The 25632-nt window shown below is 50.7% G+C and overlaps 3 protein-coding genes across 3 annotated transcripts; all 3 read right to left on the bottom strand.

The window, feature by feature from the left end:
* Window positions 1–1765: 1765 nt before the first annotated feature.
* Window positions 1766–3487, bottom strand: LOC101916293 (hemoglobin subunit beta). Its single transcript, XM_005230438.4, has 3 exons — window positions 3295–3487; window positions 2956–3178; window positions 1766–2005 (listed from the first exon to the last, which is right to left on the bottom strand). The coding sequence occupies exons 1-3, from the start codon at window positions 3384–3386 to the stop codon at window positions 1877–1879; spliced, it is 444 nt and encodes a 147-aa protein (XP_005230495.1). The 5' UTR covers window positions 3387–3487; the 3' UTR covers window positions 1766–1876.
* A 1815-nt stretch (window positions 3488–5302) lies between these two features.
* LOC101916458 (hemoglobin subunit beta-like) lies at window positions 5303–6786 on the bottom strand. Its single transcript, XM_005230439.4, has 3 exons — window positions 6624–6786; window positions 6291–6513; window positions 5303–5542 (listed from the first exon to the last, which is right to left on the bottom strand). The coding sequence occupies exons 1-3, from the start codon at window positions 6713–6715 to the stop codon at window positions 5414–5416; spliced, it is 444 nt and encodes a 147-aa protein (XP_005230496.1). The 5' UTR covers window positions 6716–6786; the 3' UTR covers window positions 5303–5413.
* LOC101916629 (hemoglobin subunit rho) lies at window positions 6638–15724 on the bottom strand. The gene is made up of 3 exons (XM_013305161.3): window positions 14767–15724; window positions 14435–14657; window positions 6638–13368 (listed from the first exon to the last, which is right to left on the bottom strand). The coding sequence occupies exons 1-3, from the start codon at window positions 14856–14858 to the stop codon at window positions 13240–13242; spliced, it is 444 nt and encodes a 147-aa protein (XP_013160615.2). The 5' UTR covers window positions 14859–15724; the 3' UTR covers window positions 6638–13239.
* Between the last annotated feature and the right edge of the window lie 9908 nt (window positions 15725–25632).

The following is a 25632-nucleotide window of genomic DNA, read 5'->3' as shown; positions in this document are numbered from 1 at the left end:
GAGCACTGCCTGGGTGCATGCATGGGGGAGAGAACACACAGGCAAAATGCCACCGGGCTGCTGCTGGTGCCCACCCTCCTGCACCGCCTTATCACGCCCCCCCCCCCCCCCCGTCCCCAGGACCTGTGGTGCTGCCAGCACCGCACTGCACCAGGCATCGCCCGGGCGGGTTATCAGTTCCCACATCGGCCATCACGAAGGAGACAAAATGGGAGCAGGCAAAACAGCATGGGGAGAGGACATCCCGCAGGATCTATTTGCTGTAGGGACATGAACCAGGGTGTTACCCCCTAGCTGCAGCTGGGGCTGGGGCATGAAGCCACGGGCAGTGCCAGTGGGCACTCTACTGGTCCTACCCTGCTGCCAGGTGCAGGGAATGGAAACCCTCGTCCCTGCTCCTGGGAAAGGGTACGCCAGCAGGAACCACAACAGTGGGAAGAGCCCAGCCCTCCCTTGCTGTACTGACATGTAGGATCTAACCTGAGAGGTATGCTTGGCTCATTTCTACCCCCAGACACCTCACTTGCAGGAGAACACCAGCTTGTTCAAATAATTCAGTCATTTCTGCCTAAAGTCTATGAACAATCACGTTCATATAAAAGTTTATGAATATTTATCATGAAACCTATGAAAAACCATGTAAGAATCTGTTTCTTTGTGACCCTGGTCTCCTGACCAAGACACCACACTCTGTGCCTGCCCTGACTCCCTGCAGGGAGGAAAAAACCTCTGGGATTTACTACAAATCATCTTCTCACCTTCTCAGAGTCCTCCTCAACACCAGAAACAAAATACCTTTTCCTTCGAGTAAGGTGTGTGAGAAGGGGCATTTATGGGTCACAGAGGGCTTTTAATACCCTCCAGTGGGTCAGGGACAGTGAGTGGGATGCCCATAAATGTGGATGAAGCTGGGATAAGACACAGTGCAAACAGAGTGTCAGAGACACGGGGATATATAGGTATGCCCTTTTTTCCCTTTAAAAATAAGCATGTCTGTTCAGCTAACCGTTGCTTTTACTGCATCATGCTCAGTTCACACAGGGCAGACAGTGCTTCCCACACCAAGAATAAATGCTACCCTAGAGACTCCTGCTCTGCAGACACTTAAAACACCCAAAATGCTCTGCATGCGCTGAGCATCGATTGATACTCGCATCCGAAAATTATTAATAGTTGCCACTGTTAGCAGGACTGCCCTTCCCTCTCCCCTCCCCTCCCCCCCCCCCCCCCCCCCCCCCCCCCCAATTGCAGAATGGGTGGTGCAGGGTGAAAAAGCATAAACAAAGTCTGGACAGGTTTTGATAACAAAATGTTTATCTAAAACCTACCCCCACCCAGCTGGCTGCTTGGCCAGTATGAGTCAGCTAATTTCTTGTAGGCTTTATGCCAGGAATGAGCTAGGGTAGATTAAAGTCATCACTTTGTTTATTGTCCCTAAAAAAATATGAATTCCACAAGTTACCGTTCCCTGCAAGAAAATACGCAGGTTTCACACTAAAATACTGGTGAGCTCCTCAGTGCAAACTTTCTGGTGTGTGACTACAGAGGCAGCAGGGCTATATCTACACAGTACTCTGTAGGCATGATTTCCAGAGGCAAATCCCCCACAAGCCTCCCAAAAAAACACAGAACAAAGGGAGGTGGCATTTCCTCGGAGGAAAATGCCCACTCTGCTCAAGCTTACACTTCAGTCCTCCTGCGGGTACCCCAGGTCCCCATTCCCCCCCCCCTCCCCCAGCCTCACAGGGACACACAGACTCAATGGGAGACTTCACAGGATGAGCTTTATTTGGTTGTTAAAAGCTGTCAGCCCCATAGTAGCATGTCAGCTGGTGCACAACACGCAGGATGCTGCTCAGGCTTTTCTGCCGATGCTTTAGTGGTACTTGCGGGCCAGAGCGTGGGCCACCACACGGACCAGCTTTTGCCAGGCAGCCTGGCAGTCAGGAGTGAAATCCTTGGCGAAGTGGGCGGCCAGGACAATGATCAGGATGTCACCCAGGAGCTGCAGGGACAAAAGCACCCTTGCGTTAGCAATGCCCAGGAGCCTGCAGATCCTCAACACAAGCACTTGCATTAGACCCAGGGAAACCTCCAGGTACTTTGTAGGCTTAAATATTTCCCTGGAGGTTTTTTTAAGATGTACCTTAAACTTGTTCTCTGTTTTTACTCTAAAGATTCAGGTTCTGCTACTGCTGTGGGAAAAGTAACCAAAAAGCCTCCAGAAATTCTGTTGATTAATTTTTTTCTTTCTCCCTTCTGGCTTTGTTTGGGAGTTTCCCCTGAGCAGAAGACACAGATGAGCATCTGCTGCACGGCAAGGATCCAGAACTCAGCACTGCAAAGTGACCTGGCACGAACAATGAGCTCATGCTAAGGTGGTGGTGGATCTCTGCCAGCACTGGTGACAAATGTCAGGGTTACTTCCCCGCTGGGAAACTCTCAGCTGCAGAGATGTGGGAGCCAAAGTTTTCTCTCTCCCTGAGTCCCATTCCTCTTTCACTTTTGGCATCTAGCCACCATGCCTTGCTCCTCACTCATCTCTCCTTTCTTCTGCATGCCAAGCTTAACTCTTGCTCCATTGCTTTCTCCTTGGCTCAAACCTCTTCCTGCTCAACATCTGCTTTCACTTTACTCTTCCCCTCCTTTTCCACACTGAAACCACTTCCTCGCCTCCTTCCCATCTCCCATGCGTCTTTGCTTGCACCCTCCAGTCCACCTCTCCATAACTATCACCTCTCAGCCCCTTCGGTGCATTCTCACCAAGCTGCAGGTTGGTCCCTTCCCTCTCCCTTCCTCTCCTGCATCTCCCCTAAACCCAACCAACAACATCTCTTCCATTTGCACTGGTCTGTCTAAGGTAAATCCCTCACATGGCAGGGCTCAGGGTTAGAAGAGAAACTGCCCAGAGATGCAATGGGGAGGATGGGTCCCCCAGTCAGGAGCATGGCTCACCCTGAAGTTCTCGGGGTCCACGTGCAGCTTGTCGCAGTGCAGCTCAGACAGCTGGGAGAAGGTGTTCTTGATGTTGTCCAGGTTCTTCACAGCATCCCCAAAGGAGGTGAGCACTTTCTTGCCATGGGCACGGACCATGGGGTTGCCAAGGATGGCGGTGGGGCTGGAGAGGTTCCCGAAGGAAGCAAAGAACCTCTGGGTCCAGGGGTAGACAATCAGCAGCCTGGGGAGAGGCAAAGGGACACAAGCAGACACAGACATGTTAACGCTCCCAAATGCAATTGCCACAGTTTGTCTATCCAGGATGCAGCTGAGCAGATGCCTGGGAGATGGACCTACCTGGCCAGGGCCTCGGCACCGCAGTCGGCCACATTGACCTTGCCCCAGAGGCCGGTGATGAGCTGCTTCTCTTCAGCTGTCCACTGCACCATGGTGTCGGGTGGAGGATAGCGTGTGGCTGCTGGCAGGTATGGAGGAAGTCTCGGCTCTTGCTCCCAAGGGGATCGCACGCTGGTGACCAGCTCTCCCAGTCTCCATTTTTATATGCTACACCGGGCCCCTCCTCTTCCACATGCACCCCTCCATTGGCTGGGCCTGCGGGGGGGGGGGGGCCCACAGCCCTGGCACCCCAAGGGAGGGGACATGGTGTCAGGGTGGGGCCCGGGGCAAGATGCCCAGATCCACCACTGGGATGGGCTGGCAGACTGCCCTCCCCCCGTCTTTGATTTCCAGCTTTGCAGCTCACTGATGACGAGTGGCATTTATCTCCATGCAAAGCCCAAGCACGGCACCACGCAAGACCTGCACAAGCCCTCAGAGGAAGCTGTGTGCAAGGATTGGCACCCCTCGGAAGGTGCAAACCACATCAGGCTGCATGGCTGCGAGGCTGAAGACTTGGACTTGAGGCTTGTTGGGTCCTCCATTTGAATGCACCAGCAGTGTGCAAGCTGTTTCTCTTTGTCCTCTTCTTGCAGGACCTGTCAGGCTTTGGGTTGCCCTCATTCTTTCCTATCAGCTATTTAATAGTGTGCTAACATCAGAATAACACCAAGAAAACCATGGGCAGTGGCTTGCAGTCTGAGAGAGCTCCTGTCTCAAAAAGCCTGTTAGGAAAGGCCAAGCAACGTTGGAAGGGAAATGTTGTAACACAGGCATGCTAATTGCATGTAGGGTTTTAGCTCACAGGGGCCCCAGGAGAGCTGGGGAAGACTGTGTATACTGGGGTCTGTGCAAATGTGCAGCAGGAGACAGTGTTTGAGCTAGTGATTTTGCAGCCAGAGGAGCAGTGGCCCTGCCAAGTGGTGGGAAAGGCAGCTTGGTCTCCTTCAGCTCCCAGCATAGCGGGCTGGAGGTGGTGGTGTGGGATACAGGCACTGGGGTCAGGGATGGAGCTTGGGGGTAGACCCAGGCAGCACACAGGGATGCCAGCTGGTCCAGCAGGGTCTGGATGACCATGGATCAATGGGTTTGCATTGGCTGTGCTGCCACTGTAGTGATTGCTGCTCCGGTTCTCCCCTGCCTGCTCACTTCAGGAGTGGGCTTGGCCAAAGGACCCTGGGGACATGCCTGGGGCGTGACACTGGTCCCCAGCCCTCCACGCTGAACAGTGCAGTGTTTACTGCAGAGCTGCTCTGGAGCCATTCACCCTGACTTCTCCCTGATAAGGGGGTGGGAGGGATTCACCACCCAGAAACCCCAGACATGTCCCTGAATTGCTCTTAGTGCTGCGGGGATGCTGCAAGTCTGAAAGGAGGATAGGAGGCTGGTGAGGGCCATGGTCCTCCACGTGGCATGGGGACTGTTCAGGGAATTTCGTTTTGCTTGTGGAAAGTTAAACATAGGTGCCAGTGAAAGCAGATGCTTTGTCTCTCCCATCTGTGAAATTACCTTCTTGGCATATTTTTTGCATAATATATAGTTGTGTCTATTACATTCTGCCTTTAATAATTCGAGAATGGTAATGATTTAGTCAAAAAACAACAACAAAAAAAGCATTTTTCTTTCCATGAAGGAAGTTACAATGGCCCTGATCTCACTGCCCCTTCTCCCACTGCACGTTTTTGTACAAAGTTTTGTTCCACCTAATCTGTGAAAAACTCATAATGTTAAACTCAACGATGTTGCCTGAAGCCTCAAAAAAGCATCAGAGTATTTCTGTTTGCATTTTATAGTGTTTATTTATTTTTTTTAAATTTCCCCCTGGATTTTCCAGCTCAGACAAGTCTCACTTGCATGAATTCACAGACAAGACCATAGCTCACGTTACCCTGTGTGTGTGAGTACCTCCTTCCCATTCTCCAGCACCTGGGGGTGGCCCCCACCCCAGCCCCACAGAGAAGCAGACACCTTTTCATAGCTGAAGCAGTTGGTGTTTATTTGGCAATTAAAGACCAGCAGAACCAAAGGATGTTTCCCCATGAACCAGGAGAATCTCCAGGCACAAATGTTTGCAGGAGGCTCAGTGGTACTCGTGGGCCAGTGCATGGGCCACCACACGGACCATCTTCTGCCAGGCGGACTGGCAGGCGGGGGTGAAGTCCTTAGCAAAGTGGGCAGCCAGGACGATGATGAGGATGTCACCCAGGAGCTGGCGATGGAGGGAGGAGAAGGCATCAGCCCGGTGCTGCCCCCTCCTCCCTCTCCACCGTCACACCACCCAGGTGTTCACACATGAAGACCAGTTATTGGGGAATGCATCACAAAGCAAGGAATGGATTTATCACAGTCCTGTGCAGAGCACCAAGCTCCTTGCACAGCTTGCATCTCTGGCACTCATCAAGATGCCTGGATGTGCTGGATCCTCCTCCCCACACACCTTCCTTTACCTTCCTCCCTCCTCTTCAACTGGGTTTATCCTTTCCTTTCATATCCCTACCCACCCTTGCTTTCTCTTGGCTCAAATCCCCTCCTTCTGGTGAAGTGGCTGTGTTTATTTTCTCTGTTGGCTTAACCACTCCACCATAGCCAAGCTCAGCTCTGTCCTCCAAACCCTGTCTCATTTTCCTCCCTTCTGGTCTCTGGCCACTCCAAGCCAACATTGCTGATGACCAGCACGTATTTGACTCTGCATTTCATGCCCATCCACCTTGCCTGCCTGGGTTCATCCTCTCACAGTTCCCAGTCCCATAACTCCTCTCTATTCTCCCGAGTGTGCCTGTTCGCTCCCCTCTCCCCTCCACCGCCCCTGCCCGCCCTCAGCAGGCACCCAGGCTCAGGCAGCCTCAGAGTTTCTCTCTAGGTCTCAATGACTGACAGACACCTCAGAGACCCCTAAAGCTCCCTCCAGAGAACAGAAACCCCTGCCCAGCTGAGGCCGGACTCTGAGAACAGCTCACCCTGAAGTTCTCGGGGTCCACGTGCAACTTGTCACAGTGGAGTTTGCTCAGCTGAGCAAAACATTTCTTAATGTTGTCCAGGTTCTTCACAGCTTCCCCAAAGGAGGTGAGCACTTTCTTGCCATGGGCACGGACCATGGGGTTGCCAAGGATGGCAGTAGGGCTGGAGAGGTTCCCGAAGGAAGCAAAGAACCTCTGGGTCCAGGGGTAGACAATCAGCAGCCTGGGGAAAGACAGAGGGACACAAGCAGACACGTTAATGCTCCCAAATGCAATTGCCACAGTTTGTCTATCCAGGATGCAGCTGAGCAGATGCCTGGGAGATGGACCTACCTGGCCAGGGCCTCAGCACCACATTCGGCCACATTGACCTTGCCCCAGAGGCCAGTGATGAGCTGCTTCTCTTCAGCTGTCCAGTGCACCATGGTGTAGAGCAGGAGGGTTTGGCTGGGGCTTCCCTGAACAATGACAAGGAAGTGGAGCAGAAGTCTGCCCCAGGGATTTTTATACACTAGTAACCGCTTGTTCTAATCTCAATTCACGTAGCTATTGGTTGGGGCTGGGGAGGGAGCTGGGCTGCACAAGGAAAGATAGCAATTTTGGATGCTGTCCAAGGGGAAAAGGGGCCCTTTTCCCCCTCAGTCTTTGAGTGGACAAGCATCATCTCATACCCATGCACTTGTATTTGCAGCCCCAAGTGCAGGTGGAGCTGCCTGCACGGCTCCTCCCCAGCTGTGGGTTTCGAGCATTTCAGCAGCAGCCAGAGGCTGGGGGCTGAACATGTGATGCAGACCCAAGAAGAAGATGTTCAAAGAGTTTGCAGTCTCCATCTTCACCATGTTTTCAGGCTTTTAATGTGCATTGGTGCCCTGCGTTCCTGGAATTCATCCTGAACAGCTCTAGGCATCATCCACCCCAGCTCAAAGGAGTAGAGGATTACTGGGGAACAAGGATTGAATGATCACTCCCAAATCTAGGACCCATGATTTTAATGTAAGAATGTTCTTTCTTGTCTCTCCTAGCAAAGAGCTTCAGATTTGTTGTCCATCGTCATTGTCCATCATTACTGTCCATGCCATCATGAACCTAAACTCTATTTCCCATCTCCAGTGCAATTCCCTGTCAACAGAGAAAGTGGATTCACCTTGAAGGCATGCCTCTGAGTTGCAGGTCTCAAGAGCACAGCGCTACCCCTATCCTTAGTCCTATGAGGAATCATAGAATCATAGAACCATTTAGGCTGGAAAAAAACTTTAATACCATCAAGTCCAACCGTTAACCCAGGACTGCCAAGTCCACCACTAAACCATGTCCCTAAGCACCACATCTACACCTTTTTTGAACATTTCCAGGGATGGTGACTCCACCACATCCCTGGACAGTCTGTTCCAATGCTTGAACACCTTTTCAGTGAAGAAAACTTTCCTAATATCCAATCTAAATCTCCCCTGGCGCAACTTGAGGTACAAGCCAGACACATCACCCACGTGGACAGTCAGTCCCACCTGATGCCACCTAGGACCAGGCTGTACTGTGCAAAACCAATGTTAATTTTATCTGCTAGCCCTCCAGGAAGAGGACAACACAACTTTTATTTTGTTTAGATATTGAATGCTTCATTACTGTATGGGGCTGATGACTATCCCTTAGTCTAATAACTGGGTGGCTTTGGGGCACAGTTCTGAGCCTGATCAAACCAGGAATAGGGTGTACACCAAATAAAAGGCAGAACCAAATAGGGACCTATTTATTTTTTCAGACAGCTAGCAGAAATAGGTAATAAAACCTTGTCTGCATGGCAACAGTTGGATGGTTTTGCTGTACCAGGCACTAGTACTGACAAACTCTTGAGTGCAGACACTGCTTACACTTGAAAAAAAAGTTTTTTTGGTATATAGCATACCTTGTACCCCAAAAGCAGTATGCTGTCCTGGCAAAGCAGCAGTTTTACTGTTGGTATAGCTGTCTTGATCAGATTCCTTGTTCACATCAAATAATTCAGCCCCAAGAAATGGCCTGGCAGGGATGATGTCTCACTGGTACAGGATGAAGTCTGCCCTCATGTCTTCTTCTTAGCAAGAGCCTTTACAAATCCAAAGAGCTCTACCTTGTCTTTTCTCTGCCTGCTCCAAATAAAACTGTCAATAAGTTCTTCCAGCCTTACATCTGGTCAATACCATTACTCCCTGCAGTTACTAGATCTTTGAAAGTTGTGACTTTTTCCACCCTCCTACTTGAGAAGGCGTCTTGATCCAAGGTGTTTTTTTACTAACAAGGGAGGCTGTCAAAGTATTCGTACCAGTATAATTTTTCAAACTGGGTCCTGATGCACTGTAGGAAGCATTGATGCAAGAAGTGTGTTATAGAGTGAGGTACTGAGCTCTGTCTTCAGCTGCAACTGGTGACCTGACTTTAAACTAAATTGTCTAATTGCAACTCTAGTTCTGCTATGTTTGCAAAATGGCTCATGCACATGTTTTCCCATTTAATATAGACATAAGAAATGAGGAAGCTGTAATGTCAGCAAATTGCTCTGCGGACACAGCTTCCAGATTCTTTATTAGCAGAGTATACTGGTGAACTGGTGGCATCAGTCCTGTGGTACCTCAGCACCAAAAGAGCTTGGATGCACCATCCCATGAGGGCAGTTTCAAATGCCCATCCCAGGCATGAGGCGAGATGCTAAACCAAGAGAAGCAGCAAAGGATGAACAGCTCATGGGGCTTGCTGAGCTTTGGCTTATCTTGCCTTCCTTCTCCTTCAGCCCTGTCCCTCCACATCCTACGTGGCTCCTCCTCACTCAGTGCTGTGGGCAGCAGCATCTCCTGAGCTTGCAGTGTTTCTGCTGGAGAACGTCGTCCCATCTTGGCAAGTGATTCCTTCAAGGTGCTTTTCACATCATCTCCAGCAATTCCATCAGTGCCACAGGGTAGTTATCAGCTGACAGAAGGAAACAGCATGACACTAAACTCCCTGTGAAAGACTTCCAATGGCTTTTTAGTTTTAAGGGTGGTTAGCCACAAAGACATTTTAAGGAAACCTGCTATGTTGGGCAGGCCTGGAGGCTGTTTACAACAGTTGGGCAGTGGTCCATAATGCTGTCAGAGGCACAAGCTCACAGTCAAGCAGGTACAGCCCCGAAGGTGCCTGCAAGGATAACAGGGTGATCTCAGCCAGGACACCATGAGCATTCGCTGCAAGCAGCCCTGTACGCTGTGGGATGGCAGAGACACTTGGCAGAAAACAAAGGTGCAAATAGCCCAGACAGTCCAAGCCCTGTGCTCTGCTTGGGGCTTCTTCAGGGGTTCCATCCACCGCATCCATTTTTGTAAGAAAGAGTTCATTTTAAGTACATTTTAAGGCCACCTGCTTTATGGCTTGGGGGCAAAGGCCTGGCTGGCAATTTTTGGATGCTCAGAGCTCCCAGTACAGGGGTTGTCTGCTGAGGGAGCTGTTTGGTGGCACAGGATGGGAAGGGAAATGCTCATCACAACCAAAACAGTGCCAATTAGAAGCAAATTCTGTAGCTTTTTTCCAGTTCACAGTGTCAAAGGGAGATCTTTCCCCTAGTGCACCCACAGCAGCACCCTACAGCATGCTTATCCCCAGAAGGAAAATTAGGGCCCCTTTTTCTGTCTGCCTGGGATGGATTTCACTATGGTCAGGACTCTTGCCTCAAGCATCCTTCCTGCTGGCTGTTCACTTTGGTGGCTGGAAGATTCCCAAAGTTGTTCTTCATTTCTTGGCCCCTCACTAGGCCATGCCCACTTCCATGGATGGGAACCATCCCTTTTAATAGATAAATGATCCCAATGATGGCAAAAGGCAGCTACAGTGACAGTCTTTCTGAAACAAGCAGAATTTATTTGTCACTGATTGCAAAAGGGAGTGTCCAGCACCAAGCTTCACCAGAGCCCTTATCAGCAGGAGTGATATCCATACCCAGCCTCTGCCACTCTGGATCCAGGCCAGCCTCTTCTCCCTCCTCCAAAACATGCAATTTCTTGTGTCATAAACCAGTAGATTTCAAGGGCGTCTTTGTTCCCACTTTATTTGCTGTGATCTTCCTTTCCCAGCTGAACAACCCTGTCCATGCTCCTCTCACTCTGTGCCAGTACCTTGTGTTCTCCTAGCTGAGAGCAGGAGCTTGCTCCTTCCCCCTGGAATGGAAGCAGCAGACAGCAAAGTGGGAATGTGCATCTTCTAGCCCTGCTTTGATCAGGCCATGGAGGGCTGGAACCACTTCAAAGGGACCCTGGGCTCCAAAAGGGTGTTTGCACTATGTAGAGATGCTGGGGTTCATGGTGAGCATCTGGGGCTCACTGAAAGGGCGTAACAGAGAGCAAGGCAGAAGTCAGGTCCTGAATGTGAGCTAGCTGCTAAGGACCAAGCTGATGGCTCACTGTGTCCTGGACATTTCGTGGCTCCCAGCCCTGCCTGAGCATCCCAGCATCACTCTGCACAGCCACTGCAGAAATGCCCTGATGACTATTTTGTCTCATGGTAAAACACCAGCACTGCTTTTGCCCCATCACTGTGCTGGTGAGGCTGGGCTCTCCTCCCCAGAGAGGACAATGTGCACAGCGTGATGGCCTGGAAATGCACATTTGATTCCTGCTTTCCCACCAGCTGTTGGAGGCACTTTGATCAAGCCACTTTCCCTGGGCTGCTCCATTCCTTGGCTGCAAAGGAAGGAGCCATTACTGACACCACTTCCTCTGTAAAGAGATGTTAGAGCTACTGATGCCACACTGTGGGGACTAGGCAGGTCATTTCAACACCAGGTTTGCTGTGGTGTTTGCCTGGCTTGCATCCAGGACTCACCTCTAGCCCCCCTTTGGGGTCAGAAGGGCTGTTGGTGGCCATAACTTTGCTCTTGCTTCACACAAGAGAGGTGCAACTCTCACCTGGAAAGCCTGGTACACTGGCTCTGCAACCCCAGCACTGCATTCTGCCCCTTGCCTGTACCTCTAACTGCAGATTAAGGCTGAGAGGACCATCCAGGTGCTGGCATAGTGCACGGCTAGGAAGCAGGATACACTCCACATCACCACTGGTATGTGTCCATGGCACAGGGTGGGAGAGGAGGAGCAGAATGATTAAGACATTCACAGACCCTGGAGCAAAAACATATTGCTGAGGTCCACAGACACTTTGCAAGCATTTGCTGGTTTGGGACCCAGAGGTATAAAGACATGAACAGACAGAGCGTGTGCTGCTGGATGCACGCACAGCCATTTTCTTGCTGTTACATCCACCCATGCCTCAGGCACAGGAGCCCTTTTCCGTTTGGCGGCAGATTTCAAGGTTTTGAACTGCACTTTTGTGCTAACTGGAACAAGACATTGAAAACAGTCTTATCTCCTAAAATCCTGCTGAAATGCCCATTTGCTGACTGAAAGGAGAATGATGTGCTGCAGGAAAGCTGGACTGGTTTCTAGGGTTTTTTTACTTTTTCTTTTCCCCCAGCCCAGGATGTGCTTGGTACTGCCAGCAGGGCTGGGTCCTTTGCCTGTTAGACAAGCTGCCTGTGTGGGACAGAGGTGTCATAACATAACTTCAGGAGAAAGGTAGAAAATTTATTCCTAAATCATGCAAAAAAAAAAAAAAAAAAAAAGATTTCAACAATCTGCAACACTCACATGTCTGTCCCTGTTGCTTTTTAAGTTATTCCTGGAAGAGCATTGCTGAAACTGGTGTGCATTACACAGAATCCTTGCATTCCAATGAAAAAACATTCTTCCATTGAGCCAATCTGAGTGAAAAAAAGCTCTGATCAGTCCTGTTTCAAAGCAGCCCTCACTCCCCCCTCGTGGGTTCATACACATTTTAGATATCGTACTCTCATCAAAATGTGCAAGAGTAATGGTAAGAGCATTTTCCTTGCTGATTCAGGGAACGCTTTTGATGAACTTTGTAAAAATACACAAAAATTGGTACTGGTACTAAAATACAAAGGGTTAAATTTCTGCCTAATCTAAACTGGCTTCAGTGAATCTCTACAAATGTATATCCTTACATGCATCACAGGTTGAGATGTTTAGGGACAGAGGGGCCCTTGCTTGCCCTGCAGCTTCTTCTGCACAGAATAGGTCAGAAATACACACACACACCCCCCACTGATTTCAGCAAGCTCAGAAGTACTAGGTGGGCTGGGATGTGCCCATCACTGGTTTAGAGGCCAGTATCCCCAGATGTCCCACTGGAGCTCCATATGTGAGGTGCATCCTAGCAGCTGTCCTACTGTAATACACTTGGTAAGGCTAATAAGTTGAATGGGTGGGTATGGAGCTGCGCTCTGTTTCACTCACCAAAACTGATTTATTTATAGTATCACCTCTGAGAAGTACCTCTGTTCTATCATGGATCTTCTCACTGAGTCTTTCTACAGTGTATTTTGTTATCTTGGAAGTCAGATACAGGAGATCAGGGCACCTAGACTTCCGTCTTTGTTTTGCTGTCAGGATATCATGCTTTGCATAAGCATTTTTCCTGTGCCTTTGAAAGCAATGTATTTTCCCTCCCTGGAAGACAATAAGGTTTAAGCTATTGGGCCTGCACTTAAAGTGAGATTTATGGTTTACAGGTGGAATTGATGATCTTAAGGGTCTTTTCCAACTTAAAGGATTTTATAAAGATTCTATGATCACTTTGTGCATGGAGGTCCAGGACCAGTACTGCTGGGCAGGCAGGAAAGGGCAGCAGTGCCTTCTGGAGATGCCTTCTGGAGAGAGGCCAAATAGCCAGCAAATGTAGCCTCCCCTTTGGCCAGCCTGGATGCCTTTCTGGACCATGATGGTCTCAGCAGTCCAGAGCCCATCTTCCCCCTTCAATGACCCTTGCTCCCTCCCTCCCATAACACAGGCAGCCAGAGACAGAGGAGCACACTAAGTCCAGAAAATGTGGGGTTTTTTATTGACTGTTACAAACACATTGGCCTCCAGAGTGTTTAATGGTACTTGTAGGCCAGAGCATGGGCCACCACGCCAACCAGCTTCTGCCAAGTGGCCTGGCAGGTAGGGGTAAAGTCCTTGGTGAAGTGTGCAGCCAGCACAATGATGAGGATGTCTCCTAGGAGCTGGAGAGAGAAGGAAGGAAATCACATCAGCATGGTGCTAAGCACCCCTGCACAGGACCCAGGGACCAGAGGCTGGAGGGGACGCAACTCTCTGGTGGGTCCTGGAGGCTGCGACCCGGGGAAGAATTTTTAGCTGAATTCTCTGTGCAGGAAAATAGTCCTGTGCTGATCGTATGCACCAGTATCCACTTGATCTGTCTCTGCTTCTTCTCTCAACTGCCTCTTTTTCCAGCCTCTAGACTGTATTTCCAGACATTTTCTGTCTTTTTTCTTTTCTTTTCTTTTTTCTGCTGTGAAAATCCATGCCTACTTGAGCAGGGGGTTAAGGTCATTATGAGGTCTACCTACTACACCCCCAAAGTCAGGTTTAAACAAAGACTCACTCAGAGGCCATCAGCCACACCCAGCTCTCTCAATCCCTTTCAGTCCGAATTTTCCCTCTCTTCACCTGCAGTGACTTCTCACCCCCCTGCACCCTGATCTCTTTTGCTTCATTCCCTCCCACTCCCCTCCCTCATCTGCTGACCTTGTCCTCACATGCAGATCTGTCTTCTCTCTCTCTAATCCCAGCCTGAATCTCTTCCCATCAGTGTACAGCCCCTGACCATCCCACACTTGCTTTTCCCTCTCCTCTCATGTTTTTTCACCTTGGAAAAAGGTGAAATGAAGTGGTCCTCATCCTTGGGGTGAGGAGGTGCCAGGGAGAGGTTGCCCATGGCGCTGACACAGCGAGACTTCCCTCTATGCTCTCCACCCTCAGCCCCACTAGGCCTCCCGACATCCTTGTACCACTTCTCCCAAACCATGCCTGAACAAGCCTCCAGGCTTTCAGAGCATCTCCCTATAATTGTCCCCAGACCCCTCACAGCCTGGAGCCTGTCATTTCCCTGGAATTGTCAAATGCCCAACCTCCTCCTCTCCCCCAGTTTCCATCCAAACCAGCCCCTTTCTGTTTGGTGACTAAAATATATGTTATTGGTGCTTGCCTGGAACCCTGCAGGCACTGAGGTACTTTACAGGATGGAGGGAGAGGGGGTCAAACTGATGCAAACCAAGTGCAGCTCACCCTGAAGTTCTCGGGGTCCACGTGCAGCTTCTCACAGTGCAGCTCAGACAGCTTGGCGAAGGTTGCCTTGAGATTTTCCAGGTTTTTCACAGCTTCCCCAAAGGAGGTGAGCACTTTCTTGCCATGGGCACGGACCTTGGGGTTGCCAATGATGGCAGTAGGGCTGGAGAGGTTCCCAAAGTTATCAAAGAACCTCTGGGTCCAGGGGTAGACAATCAGCAGCCTGGGGAGAGACAGAGGGACACAGACACAATGTTAATGCTCCCAAATGCAATTGCCACAGTTTGTCTATCCAGGGTGCAGCTGAGCAGATGCCTGGGAGATGGACCTACCTGGCCAGGGCCTCGGCACCGCATTCCTCCACATTGACCTTGCCCCAGAGGCTGGTGATGAGCTGCTTCTCTTCAGCTGACCAGTGCACCATGGTGGCAGGCGGCTTTGCTCAGAGCGGCGGGAGGACACAGACCCTGTAGCTGAGCTGCAGACCCCATGGAGGTTTTTATCCCCTGCCAGCAGCTCCTCCCTGTCCTGCGCTGTGGGGTCATTGGCTGGGGCTGGGGTGGGGGTCCCCAGCAGTGGTGGGTCGGTCTGTCCACGCAGTGGTCAGTCTGCGGTGAGGTGTGGTCTTCAAGGAAAAAGCCCTGGGACATGCTTAACAGCAGGCTCAGGACATAATGCCCTCTTATCTCCTGCTCCTTCCCTGCTCTCTGACTGCCTGCTCACCCCATGACCTGCAGTCTGCAGCAGGCACTGACCCATGTGTAAGGTACTTTAGAAGAGATCCATGCCAGCAGCACCCAACCTTTGAGTTGCAGCAGCACCCAACCCTCTGCAGGGTTTACAGGCTCTCTAAACTTGAGGGCTATTTCTCTGATGGGACAGATGACCTGATTATGAACTTAGGCACTTCACAGATCCTTCTGCACAGAAGCATATTGGATATGCTGAGTGCTCTCACCCTGCGCTGCAGCTTTGCACACACAGACCAGCAGAGAAGCCCCTCTCTGTTTTCCTAAGCAGGCACCTTTCACCAGGCAGAAGTGCAGAAAAAATCAGCCTGTCAGTCCAGTTCCTCCACACCTGAAGCGTGTGCTGGAGATCCATGGATATGCAGCCTGCTTGGTGTTAATGAAACAGAGATCCTCACGGTCTAGGTTTCTATGAATACCTCTGTGGGATGCTGGTGCCAGGGCAAGCTGTGACTGGGTGCAGGCTCCTCTGCTCTTTCAATATATGTACAATATTAAAAAGGCAGACACTTCACTGGCCTGTCCCTGCTGGGAAATTAAATGCCTTGCACAAGGATAGCAGGACCGACCATCTCACAACCAGAACAGCAAGTTTCCACCAGCAAATTTCCACCAGTTCAAGCTCTGACCAAAGGCTTTTGCTTGACTCTAGGTATCACCTTCTTATTGAACACCATGGGTGTTCTCCTGTTTTTCAGGCTTCGGGTGAAGATGTGCTCCCACACTCAGAAAGGCAAAGCCAGGGTGCATGAGGTGTAGGGAACCCTGACAAGACCATGGACTTTGGGTGTATCTGCAGGCAGTTTAGGAGGTTTCATCCAGACCTCTGACCCATTACAGATCGATACCAGTCCATTGATCTCATGGGAGCCACGCTGAGCAGTGGCACAAGCTCATCACTATGATCCAGATAGGATGGTTCACGTCTGTGGTTACATTTCAGCTCCTTGCCACAGGGTCCTAGGAGGCATTATTCATTCTTTTAAATTTCTGAATCCTAGGCCAGGCCCACAGGCCCCTTTCAGCAGCAAGCGAGCTACTGGCATGGTCTGATAACACGATGTGGAGCAGAGGCTGCTCTGGGCAGATAAAGGCATTGTGCAGGTGGCCAGTGCTTGCTTTAGTTACTCACCTAAAGAGCAGACACACGGTCACACACCCTCGGTTCTTAAGATCTGAAGACTTCAAAAGCTGTCTTTTTTCAATATAACAGGACTCAGAGAGTGAAATCCAAAATGTGTGGCCCTAAATTCACAAGCTATTCCCATCATGTGAGTCAGCCAGCTCATACAACTGAGCACAGTGCTGACCAAAACAGCCATATCCTCAGCTGGGGGATGACAGTAAATGACCTAGCAGGACCTTTTCATTTATTATTTCTCTCACCCTGTAGCCTGCATTTCCTGGCATTGAAAATAAAATCCAAGATACATCTGGGTCTATTATTAGCAATGCAATCATCTGTGATAGGAGTCTCATTTTCAGCTCTGCAAAGCTGAACTTTAGAAGAGAAAAGATAATGATGCTTTTCTTTTGCATTTGAACCAGCAGCATGAAAAAGCTCAGGGAGGTCTGGCAGGGACATGGAGTAGTGCGAAGCTGGGACAAGCAGGACAACATCAGGCACAGAGGTTTGGAGGAGAGTATTAACTGCAGTATTAATATTTTATAAAAATGTGGTTAGTAAATGCTGGCTTTCTGGACTGCAGGAAAGGCAGCAGATACGTGGCTTGTAGCGAGAAACCCCAGGTCCTCGTCCCACACTTTGACCTATTTAGGTTTTGGGTTTTTTTCTGTTGCAGTTGCGTGAGCAGGACCACTTCTTCACAGAATGGTTAACGATGGTCACAAAGAGCTGCGGGCAGGGGGAAGAGGGAAGGCAGAGGAAACAGGAGGAAGAGAGGCTGAAGTCATTCTACCTTTTCATTGGGGTACTCTTTCATTTGGTGCTGCTCTTCTGTATTGATTCCTTTTAATGGCTTGGTTTTTTCCTTTTAATGGCTTGGTTTATACCCACAGTAATTCTTGACACTCTCTTAATCCTGTAGGACAGGCACTGTAGAAAAGGAATAATGGGTGAATCAACCCTAATCGGGTTAGGGTCATATCAGAGACTTGTATACCTCTGGATGTTGAAAGCCTGTAATAGCAATGACCTTTTACAGCCACTCTGGGCTGTAAATTCGTATATGAGCTTCAGACTACTCCTACTCCATTGGTCCTTTTGGCTGTGTCCAGTCTACCACAGGTGCCTTGATTTAACTTGAAGACCAGAGCTAGCTTCTCACCACCACACTGCTAATGCAGATACCCTGTAAAGGGTTGCTCCAGAAATGGTGCTTGGGGCAGCAGGGGTTTTCAGGCTGCTGTAGCCCAAATTCAGGACCACAGCAAAGCCTTACCAAATACTCACAGACTTTAAGGAAACTGGCAGAGCAGCTGCCCTAAACCTGTTCAGGATGTGGTCAATGATGAATTCAGGGAAATGCAGAGCAGCAGCGGGCTGGTCTGAATTACCATAATTTATACAGCTTTCCCTGGCTGGGACTGTTTGGTCACTAGCCTGAATATAAAAGACAAGGAGAATTTCTGAAAATGCAATTCTTCTCCTTAGGAGGGAAAGGGAGAATAGGAAAAACCACAAACAGAAGAGGTACAGGCACACCACAGTGGAGATTTGGAGCAGATTGGAGTTTTTCAGCAAGCAGACAGAGAGCTTGATGTTATTACTGCAAAGAGAGTTATCTAATTTAGCTGTGGCTCATCGCCTGGGGCACTCTGCTTTCAACATGGAGACATTTGAAATTGTTTCTGTGCCGTAACAATAAACTAAGGGAAAATATAACTGCAGGTTAAATGAATGCCTCTCTGCCCCTAACTGTGGATCTCCAATTTCAGGATCCAGGTTTAACCCTTTGTACCTTTTAGGCCTGACTCCAAGAGGTGCAGAGCACCCCTTGCTCTGACTGCTCTGGCCTGAATTTCACGCCACATGATGACTTACTTAGCACGCAAGTGTGGGCCTCGGTGTTTTAATTGACTTACAGCCTTTTACTGTATTGCTTGAATTTTGTAGGAAATCTCCTGGGTCTGAAATTTGGGTCTCAGGTGACACTGTCTGGAGGTTAGGGGCTGGCTGCAACAGAAGTGGACAGGGGAACTGCAGGGCATGGCAGATGTGACCTGACTCTGTTCATACATCCCTGTCCCTAAATTGCTGTAAAGGGATTCACCAGGACATACTCAGCACTAAAGCCAACCCAGTGTCATAGGCTACGTTCAGATCTGAATGAGTGAGATGAAGGGATGAAAGGCACAAAGTCAGGAATAAGAGCCAGTATATTCATGGAAAAGTTAAAAATTTAATTAAACAGCTTCTGAGTTATTCCTCAACACAAGAACTCGGGCAAAAGCAATCTAGAAATGGGCAAACCCAGCTTTTTTTTTTATGATGAGCTGTCTCCAAGACAGTCTCATTTAAGGCAGTGTTTTTTCTGCCTATAATTGAGCTGATGGTTTGCTCTCACCCCTCACCCTCAATGAGGTTTTCATCTGCCTAGTGCAAGAGGGACACAGGTTACTTGCAAGAGGGTCCAGCCTTTGACTTCCATACCAGAACCTCTACCCTGGGCTGCAAAATGAACCGACAGGAGCTCTGGGTTGGAGGGGACACCAGAATGGGGCTGTTCAAGTGACAGACGTGGTTGGTACAGCACTTCCTGGGGTGCAGAGCAATGGCGCAGGGGTTGAGGGAGCCAAAGGAGTTTTTCCAGCTGTGGCCAGGTGTGTGACGAGTCTTACACCATGCACACTGTGCTGCAGGACCATGCTGCACCATTGTAGCACCACTTCTTCCAGAGCAGGGCTCTGCCTTGCTTTGCAGTGCTCAGGCTGGCGCAGCATCCCCGCCCCAGTGATGTAGCATGACACCCAGCTATCAGCCTGACAAAGGCTGGCTGGGACCCCACCTCCCTGGCCGTGCCCAGCTCCCCCTCTATCACCCACAGGCAGCTCATCGCCACCCACACCCTGTGAGCCCCTCGCAGATAGCTCCTCGCCACCCTCACTGCAACCTGAGATAAAAGCCAGCACCCGGCTGTGCTCAAGATGTGACAGCCTGTTTTCTGCCCCTGGATTTAGCAGAAATGGGCTTCATCATTTAGTGGGGCTGGGGTCCGGCTCTGCTGCCTGAGGGCTCACAGGCAGAGCCAGGCAGCCATACCTCTATCCACACATCAGCTGCCACTGTTTGTTAGTCACACCAGCATGCACCCCTGTTATCTATGGGGTAAATTGAGTTTTCCTATAATTTTTTCTTTTAGGGCAGGAAAGAGGTGCTACAGGACAGGATTTCAGAATCTCCTTCATAACTGCCTGGTGCCCAAAAGCAGCATTCACACCAGAGCCAAGCGTGTACCAACACAGCTGATCAGGAGGGTGGGAACTGGTGCTCAGCCACTCAGCCACCCCCTCTGCTCCTCTAGCAATGTGCATATCCCCCAAATGTGTGTTCCCCAGGGCCTCTGGGCACTGCCAGAGCAGGAGGTGAGCGGAGGAGGGAGAAAGGGATGGAAAATCAGGTCCCTTCTGGGGTCTCCTGCTCATACAGATGAAATAAGTGATTGCAATACCAGGGGATAACACAGTGCCACAAATTACAGTGCCCTGGTTAGGAAACCTACAAAGCAAAAAGCCTGCAGGCATTGACATAGCCCTGTGTGTGACACTGTGTCCCTGCGGTCACACACAAATCCTGCAGTGCAGCTGCTCTGCTGTCTCTTGCTGGCAATTCAGCTCAATCGTGGCTAATCTGAAAGTCCTGATCCTTGGTGGTCTGCAGTATCCCTGCAGCCCTGCAGGCATAAACAGTGTCTGGAGCTGGGGGCTGTCCTGGTACCTTCAACCTCCTGCATCTCTGCACTCTGACAAGAATTCCCCTGGATTCAGCTTTTTTTGCAAATGCAGGTCTGTTGATGCAGGACTCAAACTCACAGCTGTCGATTCAGAAGAACAGAAAGTGGCCAGAAAGACCCATTGCCCAAGGCTGGACCCTGGATGCTTTACAGGGCCAGGAAGGGAAGAGCTGCAGAGCAAAATAGGTGCTGGCACAGGAGGTCAGGATCAGCCCACAGAGCACAGAGCGTCTGGGCTCACCTGCTATGGGACAGGCTGGGGAGGGAAACCCCTGTGGGAGGTAGCCCAGCCATGCCAGGCAGGTTAGAGACCATCCTCAGGACCTTAGACAAGAGGCATGAAACCTTTGCCTCTGAAAATCCTGGGGGTTTTGCAGTGCTCTCAAGGCACCCGTAGCTCCAAATGTCAAGTATGGGCACCAGCCACCTCCTTTGCTTAGCTGCTAATGGCATCCAATGCTGCCTTCCTCCACCGCTCCCCCTTGTGCGTGCTTGTGCTTTGGTGAGCGCTCTCACACCTGAAAGGTAAGGCTGCTCTCCTCCCCACATCTTTCCTCAACTGTGGCCACTAAGGGAGCCAGGGCTCCTTGGACAAACTGAGCTGAGTCTTGCTTCAGGAAGAGCAAAGGAGCCTGCTGCTCCAGGAAGATGCTTCGTTGTACTCATGCTGGTCAGCAGTGTAGTATGCGGAGCAGGTAACTCTCCACACATTTAAACCCCAGAGACTTCAGAGTAAGGGTAAATGGACTTGCTTTCCCCTTAACAAGGCTCCAGCATCCTTTTTTTCTAAGGAGCAGGTTAGCTCCAGGGGACCTAGCCACTGCTCCCAGCACTACACCTGCTGCTGCTCTAGCTGGCTCTGCCTGCCATTGCTTTACACAAGGAAAAAAAAAAATGGTTAACAGAAGACACCCACAGACACCCCTCCAAAACAGCCATCAGCATTGGACAGGAGCCACAAGAGCTGTGTCCAAGACTTTCCAATCCCAGGTCAGTTGTAATGAAAGATGTCCCTGTGAGCAAAGAAGGCTCTTATGGGACCAAGGAGTGCATTGCTGAGCTCAGACAAGGACTTTTCTCCTCCTGTTTGTGCATAGGACCAGCTGGGTCAGGAACACATTTTCTGTATGGGTAATGGTCCCCTGATGCCTTTCAAGCAGTTAATGCTGGCAATGGACAGAGGCAGACCTGTTTCTGTTTTGGGACAATTTCAGGAAGGCAGAAAAGGAGATGTGACTCCAACCTGGCACCCACTTATTACTCAAGTGACTCTGAAAATGGGATGTCACCTGGGGCAATACCTCTGCAGCCACCAAGTAGCTGTTTGAGGGCTGCCTGCACCGCATGTGCCCCACATAAGAGAGCAGCCCCCTGCCCTGAGTGATGCCAAAGCCCCATGTTTGGGGCATCCCTTGGCAGAGCCTGTCCCCTGGTGTTCAGCAGCTTGTCCCAGCACCTCTGCAGTCCCAGGGCTTGTGGGTGAATCAGAATTTGGCCTGAAAGTCATTCATTTTGCTCAGCTCTCCACAGCACCAAGACATCACCCCAGCATCATGCACTAGGCAGATTCCCTTTCTCCCAGGGAGTCCCAAATAACAGCATTTCTGTGGGGCTGAGCTGAGATGGGGGGCAGGGAACATCCCACAAACCCTGTTTCACCCCAGCCCAGAGGGACACTTTATTCTGAGGGTCTTCTTCAGACATCCAGGCAGAAAAGCAGCTCTGAAACCAGCGTTGCCTGCCTGGAAAAACCAGACGAGGCTCAATCCCATGCCTAGGACTCAAACCCCGTTTCCTGCAGCAGGATGTTTTAGATATTTCTGCTGTATTGCTGTGGCTGTCTCCCATCATAAATTGAGTGCAACAAATTTGCACCGGCGGCGGGCACGGGCTGCAGGATGCTGAGTCACAGCAGCCTCCCCCAGCCCAGCTTCAGCATGGGGCTGCGGTGAGATGATAACCCGACAGCACAAACAGGAGTCCAGCTGGGCACAGATAAGGCAACCCTTGGCTGACGGGCAGCATTCCACTTTATGCTGTGTCAGACTTCTGACGCAGCAGAAAATATGTCTGCTGAGGCGGTGTGGCAATCAGCTGAAAAATATTTGGCTTTTTTTTTTTATTTTTTTAATTTTTCTTAGGAGATCCAGGAGAGATAGGGCAGCCTTGGATTACCTGGGCAAGTGCAGACTGCTCAGCCCTGCGGCAGCATGGTTTCCCTGACTGCAGTTCATCTCTGGGGTAAAGCCTAAGACAGGCTCAGGTGACTCATATTCCCAAAGAGATGGTGGTAGGAAGTGTCTTGATAACCAGCCCCTCTTCATCCTCCCCTCTTACCCTGTTGCAAGTCTGGGGGGTGAGGGTGGAAGCTGAGTGCATCAAATGTGCTGGTTACTTTTAAAACGTTTCCTATTTCCACAGGAGAGGGAAGCACAGCACCTTGCTCACCCTCCCAGAGAAAGGCTCTCAGGGGATTAGAGGGCTCCCCTGCCTTCTCCTGCACTGGCTGGCAGGCAGAGATCTTTGTGGAGAAACTGAGTCACCAAACAGGTGGCTGCTCACCCAACATGCCATGAAATGCTTATGACAGGGCAGGATCCACGTCAAGAAAGGGAAACGTTTGCTGTCCCATGCCCTCCTACCCCAGGGATACAAGATAGAATCTTCCCTAGCCAGGTTTTCATTGGCATTCTGGCTGGAAATGGGTGCCAGGCCAGTTTGGTGCTTGTGCAATGCCCTCTCAGCTGTACGGAGCACAGCTCTGTGCAGGTGAGTGCTGAGCCTGCTGTACCTGGGGCAAGCTGTAAAGCTGGCCTCTTTCGCTGGGACTGAGGAGCTTCTGGGTAAATGTGATTTAGGGTGAACCATAGCACAAAACATTTGTGTTCGGTAGCATTAAGCTGTCCAGACTGTGCTCCCATGTATCATAAGGCACAAAATTCACCTGGGATCTCCTGTCATACTAGGAGCTAATGTTTTTGCATAAGCCTCTCTTCCAAAAGGGCACACAGGCATCATCACTGCCCTGGGAAGCACCTTTTCTTTTGTGGTTGAAATGTAGTGCTCCCTGGGGCAACCTCTGTGCCGGTGGGTGCATGCAGCGCTGTGAAGAGGACCAAAAGACCTTCAGGCATATGCAAATGAAAGCAAACCCTCTTTTTCCAGGCAGGGAAACTGAGGCATGGGTTTAAGAAAGAGAGGGGGAAAGAAAAACAAGGCTGGCCAAGCCACCCTGCAAGAGTCACTGGAGCAGACCTGGATTGTCCCCCCCAGGACCCCCTGCCTCCCCACGAGGCCCCCGCAGCACCACGTGGATTGTGTGTGTGGCTTTGCACAAGGAAAGGCACATCATGGCTGTGGGAGCCCAGCACGGCAGCAGTGCCAGACCCGCGACCGCAGACCCCGTGCCCTGTGGCGCTCCACAGGCAGTGGCAATTTTGGACTGTGGCAAACCCACTGCTGAGGGAGAGATCCTGCTCCCTCCAGTGTCAGTGAGACCCCACGACGTGCCCAGGCCAAGCCAGGGCAAGATGAGGTGAGTGGGGAAACTGAGGCACAGCCTCGGACACCTGGTTGTGCTGCCAGCCTGCGAGCATGGGGCAGGGTGATGCCTGCTGGTACCAAGGCTCCCTCTGGACCATGTTCCTGTCAGTGCCTGGGATTTCCAGAAGAGGGCTGGGATTCAGATGTCCCAAACCCTTACCCAGTTTGGGTGCTGATTTTCTAGCTGGGCTGTGTTTGGTACTAACTGCTGCTAATCTGGGGCTTAATCCAAAGCCACTCTCAGACATACAACCCAGGTTTGATTCCCTGTGTGATGAAGGGCAGAGGAGCACAGAGCAGAGCTGGGGGGAATGAGCTTCCCCCACCTCCTCCGAGGTTTGATTTACGCCACTCACTCCCAGAATTACTACCAACATGAGGCCAGAGCAGCAGTGCAGAGCTCCGCAGCGCTTTGCACCCTCATTTGCATGCCAGCAAGGTATGTGAAAGCGCCTTGCACCCACCACCCCAAGTTATACGCTGTAGGTCTCCAGCCCACGAGGTCAATCCCGTCATGGTGACAAAGCAGCATCAGAAAATGCCTGATGAGGCCAAGGAGGGAATGGGGGGGCCTTGCAAGGGGCTGGCTGCTCCCTCTGCACACAACGGACCATCTGACTTGGGGTGAATTTTTCTCCTGAGCTGACCTTGGTGATAAAAATAAGGACCTTGGGCATCAGCATGAGGCGGGTGTGTAGGGCCACCAGCTCAGAAAGGGGTGAGGAGAGTGTCTCCCTGCCCTGATAAAGGCCTTATTCTGCACTTATTGCTGCACAGCATGAAGCTGTGCTGTTCCAGTGACCCCCCCTACACACTTTAGTAAATCTCTCTGCTAACAAACTCAGTTTTGCCTTCTCATCAGCTGACTCCGAGGAGGAGGGCCTCACCCTGTCTTCATCAAGAGCAAATGCATCTGGCTGCTGCATTGTCTGGCTTTTCTGGGCTGGGATCAAGTCCCTTCCCACACCTTCTGTGTGATGAGATGAGCAACAAAAGACTTTGTAGGTGAATACCTCTAGTTTCTCCCTTTTCCTCCTCTCTACCCTTTCTGTCCTTTGTTCTGACCCTATAACAGCACTCAGGGACTCTCTCTTACCCCTCTTTTTAACGGGAATTACCCACAGACACAACTGTTTCAGAGGCTGGTACTTTCTCATTGCCTGTTTGGTCATGGAGAAGACTGGTCTCTACTTGGAAGGCTCTAACTTCCCCTCCAGGTGAGCTGGTTTACAGAAACTGGCTCAGCACTTCTGTGCTGTGAGAACACACACACACACACACACACACACACACACACACACACACACACAACACGCACGCACGCACCAGTTTATCCCCTGGCACCAGTGGGGTTGTGTCTGCAAAGAGTTTATCTGTCATCCCTAACCCTGTGTCTACTGGAGGAACTGGGAGCAAGGTCCATGCACTGGGATGAGATCCTGGCTCCGTACAGTAACCTGCTGCAGAAGTTCCCAGTGTTGCAGCCATTCTGCAGTCAGGCTGCGTGGGCTGCGCTCTGCTCGGTCAGGGCAGAGGGACGGGCTGGGTGCCATTTTGCTGTCCCCTGGGATGTGCAGAGTCGGTCCTGGTGTCTGAGCTAGCGCTGAGCAAATGTCCCCTCCTGACAGTCTTCGTGGACTGTGCTTTGTGTGTGTAGCGCTGTGGAATTTACACCCAAGTATCCAGGATGGGAATACGGTCTGCTTATCTCAGTTCACTTTGAAAATAAGGCATCTGCCACCACTCCTAGGCCACCACCCCAAGCAGGACCCGCTGTGATGAGCCTCATGGTCCTGGAGAGCTCAAGCCTGGTGCTCAGCAGCAGAAGTGCTGCAGCTGCTGCCTCCAACCCCCTCAGCTGAGGGGGTTGTGACAGTTGTGGTTAACAAACCTCCATCAGAATGACTGCACAAACGCAAATGTTTTAGATCTTTAAGTTAACACTTCCCTAATGCAATTCGTCCTTGCAATAAAAAAGCATTCCCTGTATCCC

This window comes from Falco peregrinus, chromosome 4 (assembly GCF_023634155.1).
Source record: "Falco peregrinus isolate bFalPer1 chromosome 4, bFalPer1.pri, whole genome shotgun sequence".
NCBI classification, from domain to species: Eukaryota; Metazoa; Chordata; class Aves; order Falconiformes; family Falconidae; genus Falco; species Falco peregrinus.
This window is presented reverse-complemented; position numbering and strand designations above follow the sequence as displayed.

Excerpts from the sequence above, each read along its gene's own strand:
- LOC101916293 (XM_005230438.4), bottom strand. The coding sequence starts at position 3,386 with ATGGTGCAGTGGACAGCTGAAGAGAAGCAGCTCATCACCGGCCTCTGG. Across the intron at positions 3,179-3,294 it reads GGTGCCGAGGCCCTGGCCAG|GCTGCTGATTGTCTACCCCT; the intron begins GTAGGTCCATCT and ends GCCTCTCCCCAG. Across the intron at positions 2,006-2,955 it reads TGGACCCCGAGAACTTCAGG|CTCCTGGGTGACATCCTGAT; the intron begins GTGAGCCATGCT and ends TTGTCCCTGCAG.
- LOC101916458 (XM_005230439.4), bottom strand. The coding sequence starts at position 6,715 with ATGGTGCACTGGACAGCTGAAGAGAAGCAGCTCATCACTGGCCTCTGG. Across the intron at positions 6,514-6,623 it reads GGTGCTGAGGCCCTGGCCAG|GCTGCTGATTGTCTACCCCT; the intron begins GTAGGTCCATCT and ends GTCTTTCCCCAG. Across the intron at positions 5,543-6,290 it reads TGGACCCCGAGAACTTCAGG|CTCCTGGGTGACATCCTCAT; the intron begins GTGAGCTGTTCT and ends CTCCATCGCCAG.
- LOC101916629 (XM_013305161.3), bottom strand. The coding sequence starts at position 14,858 with ATGGTGCACTGGTCAGCTGAAGAGAAGCAGCTCATCACCAGCCTCTGG. Across the intron at positions 14,658-14,766 it reads GGTGCCGAGGCCCTGGCCAG|GCTGCTGATTGTCTACCCCT; the intron begins GTAGGTCCATCT and ends GTCTCTCCCCAG. Across the intron at positions 13,369-14,434 it reads TGGACCCCGAGAACTTCAGG|CTCCTAGGAGACATCCTCAT; the intron begins GTGAGCTGCACT and ends TTCTCTCTCCAG.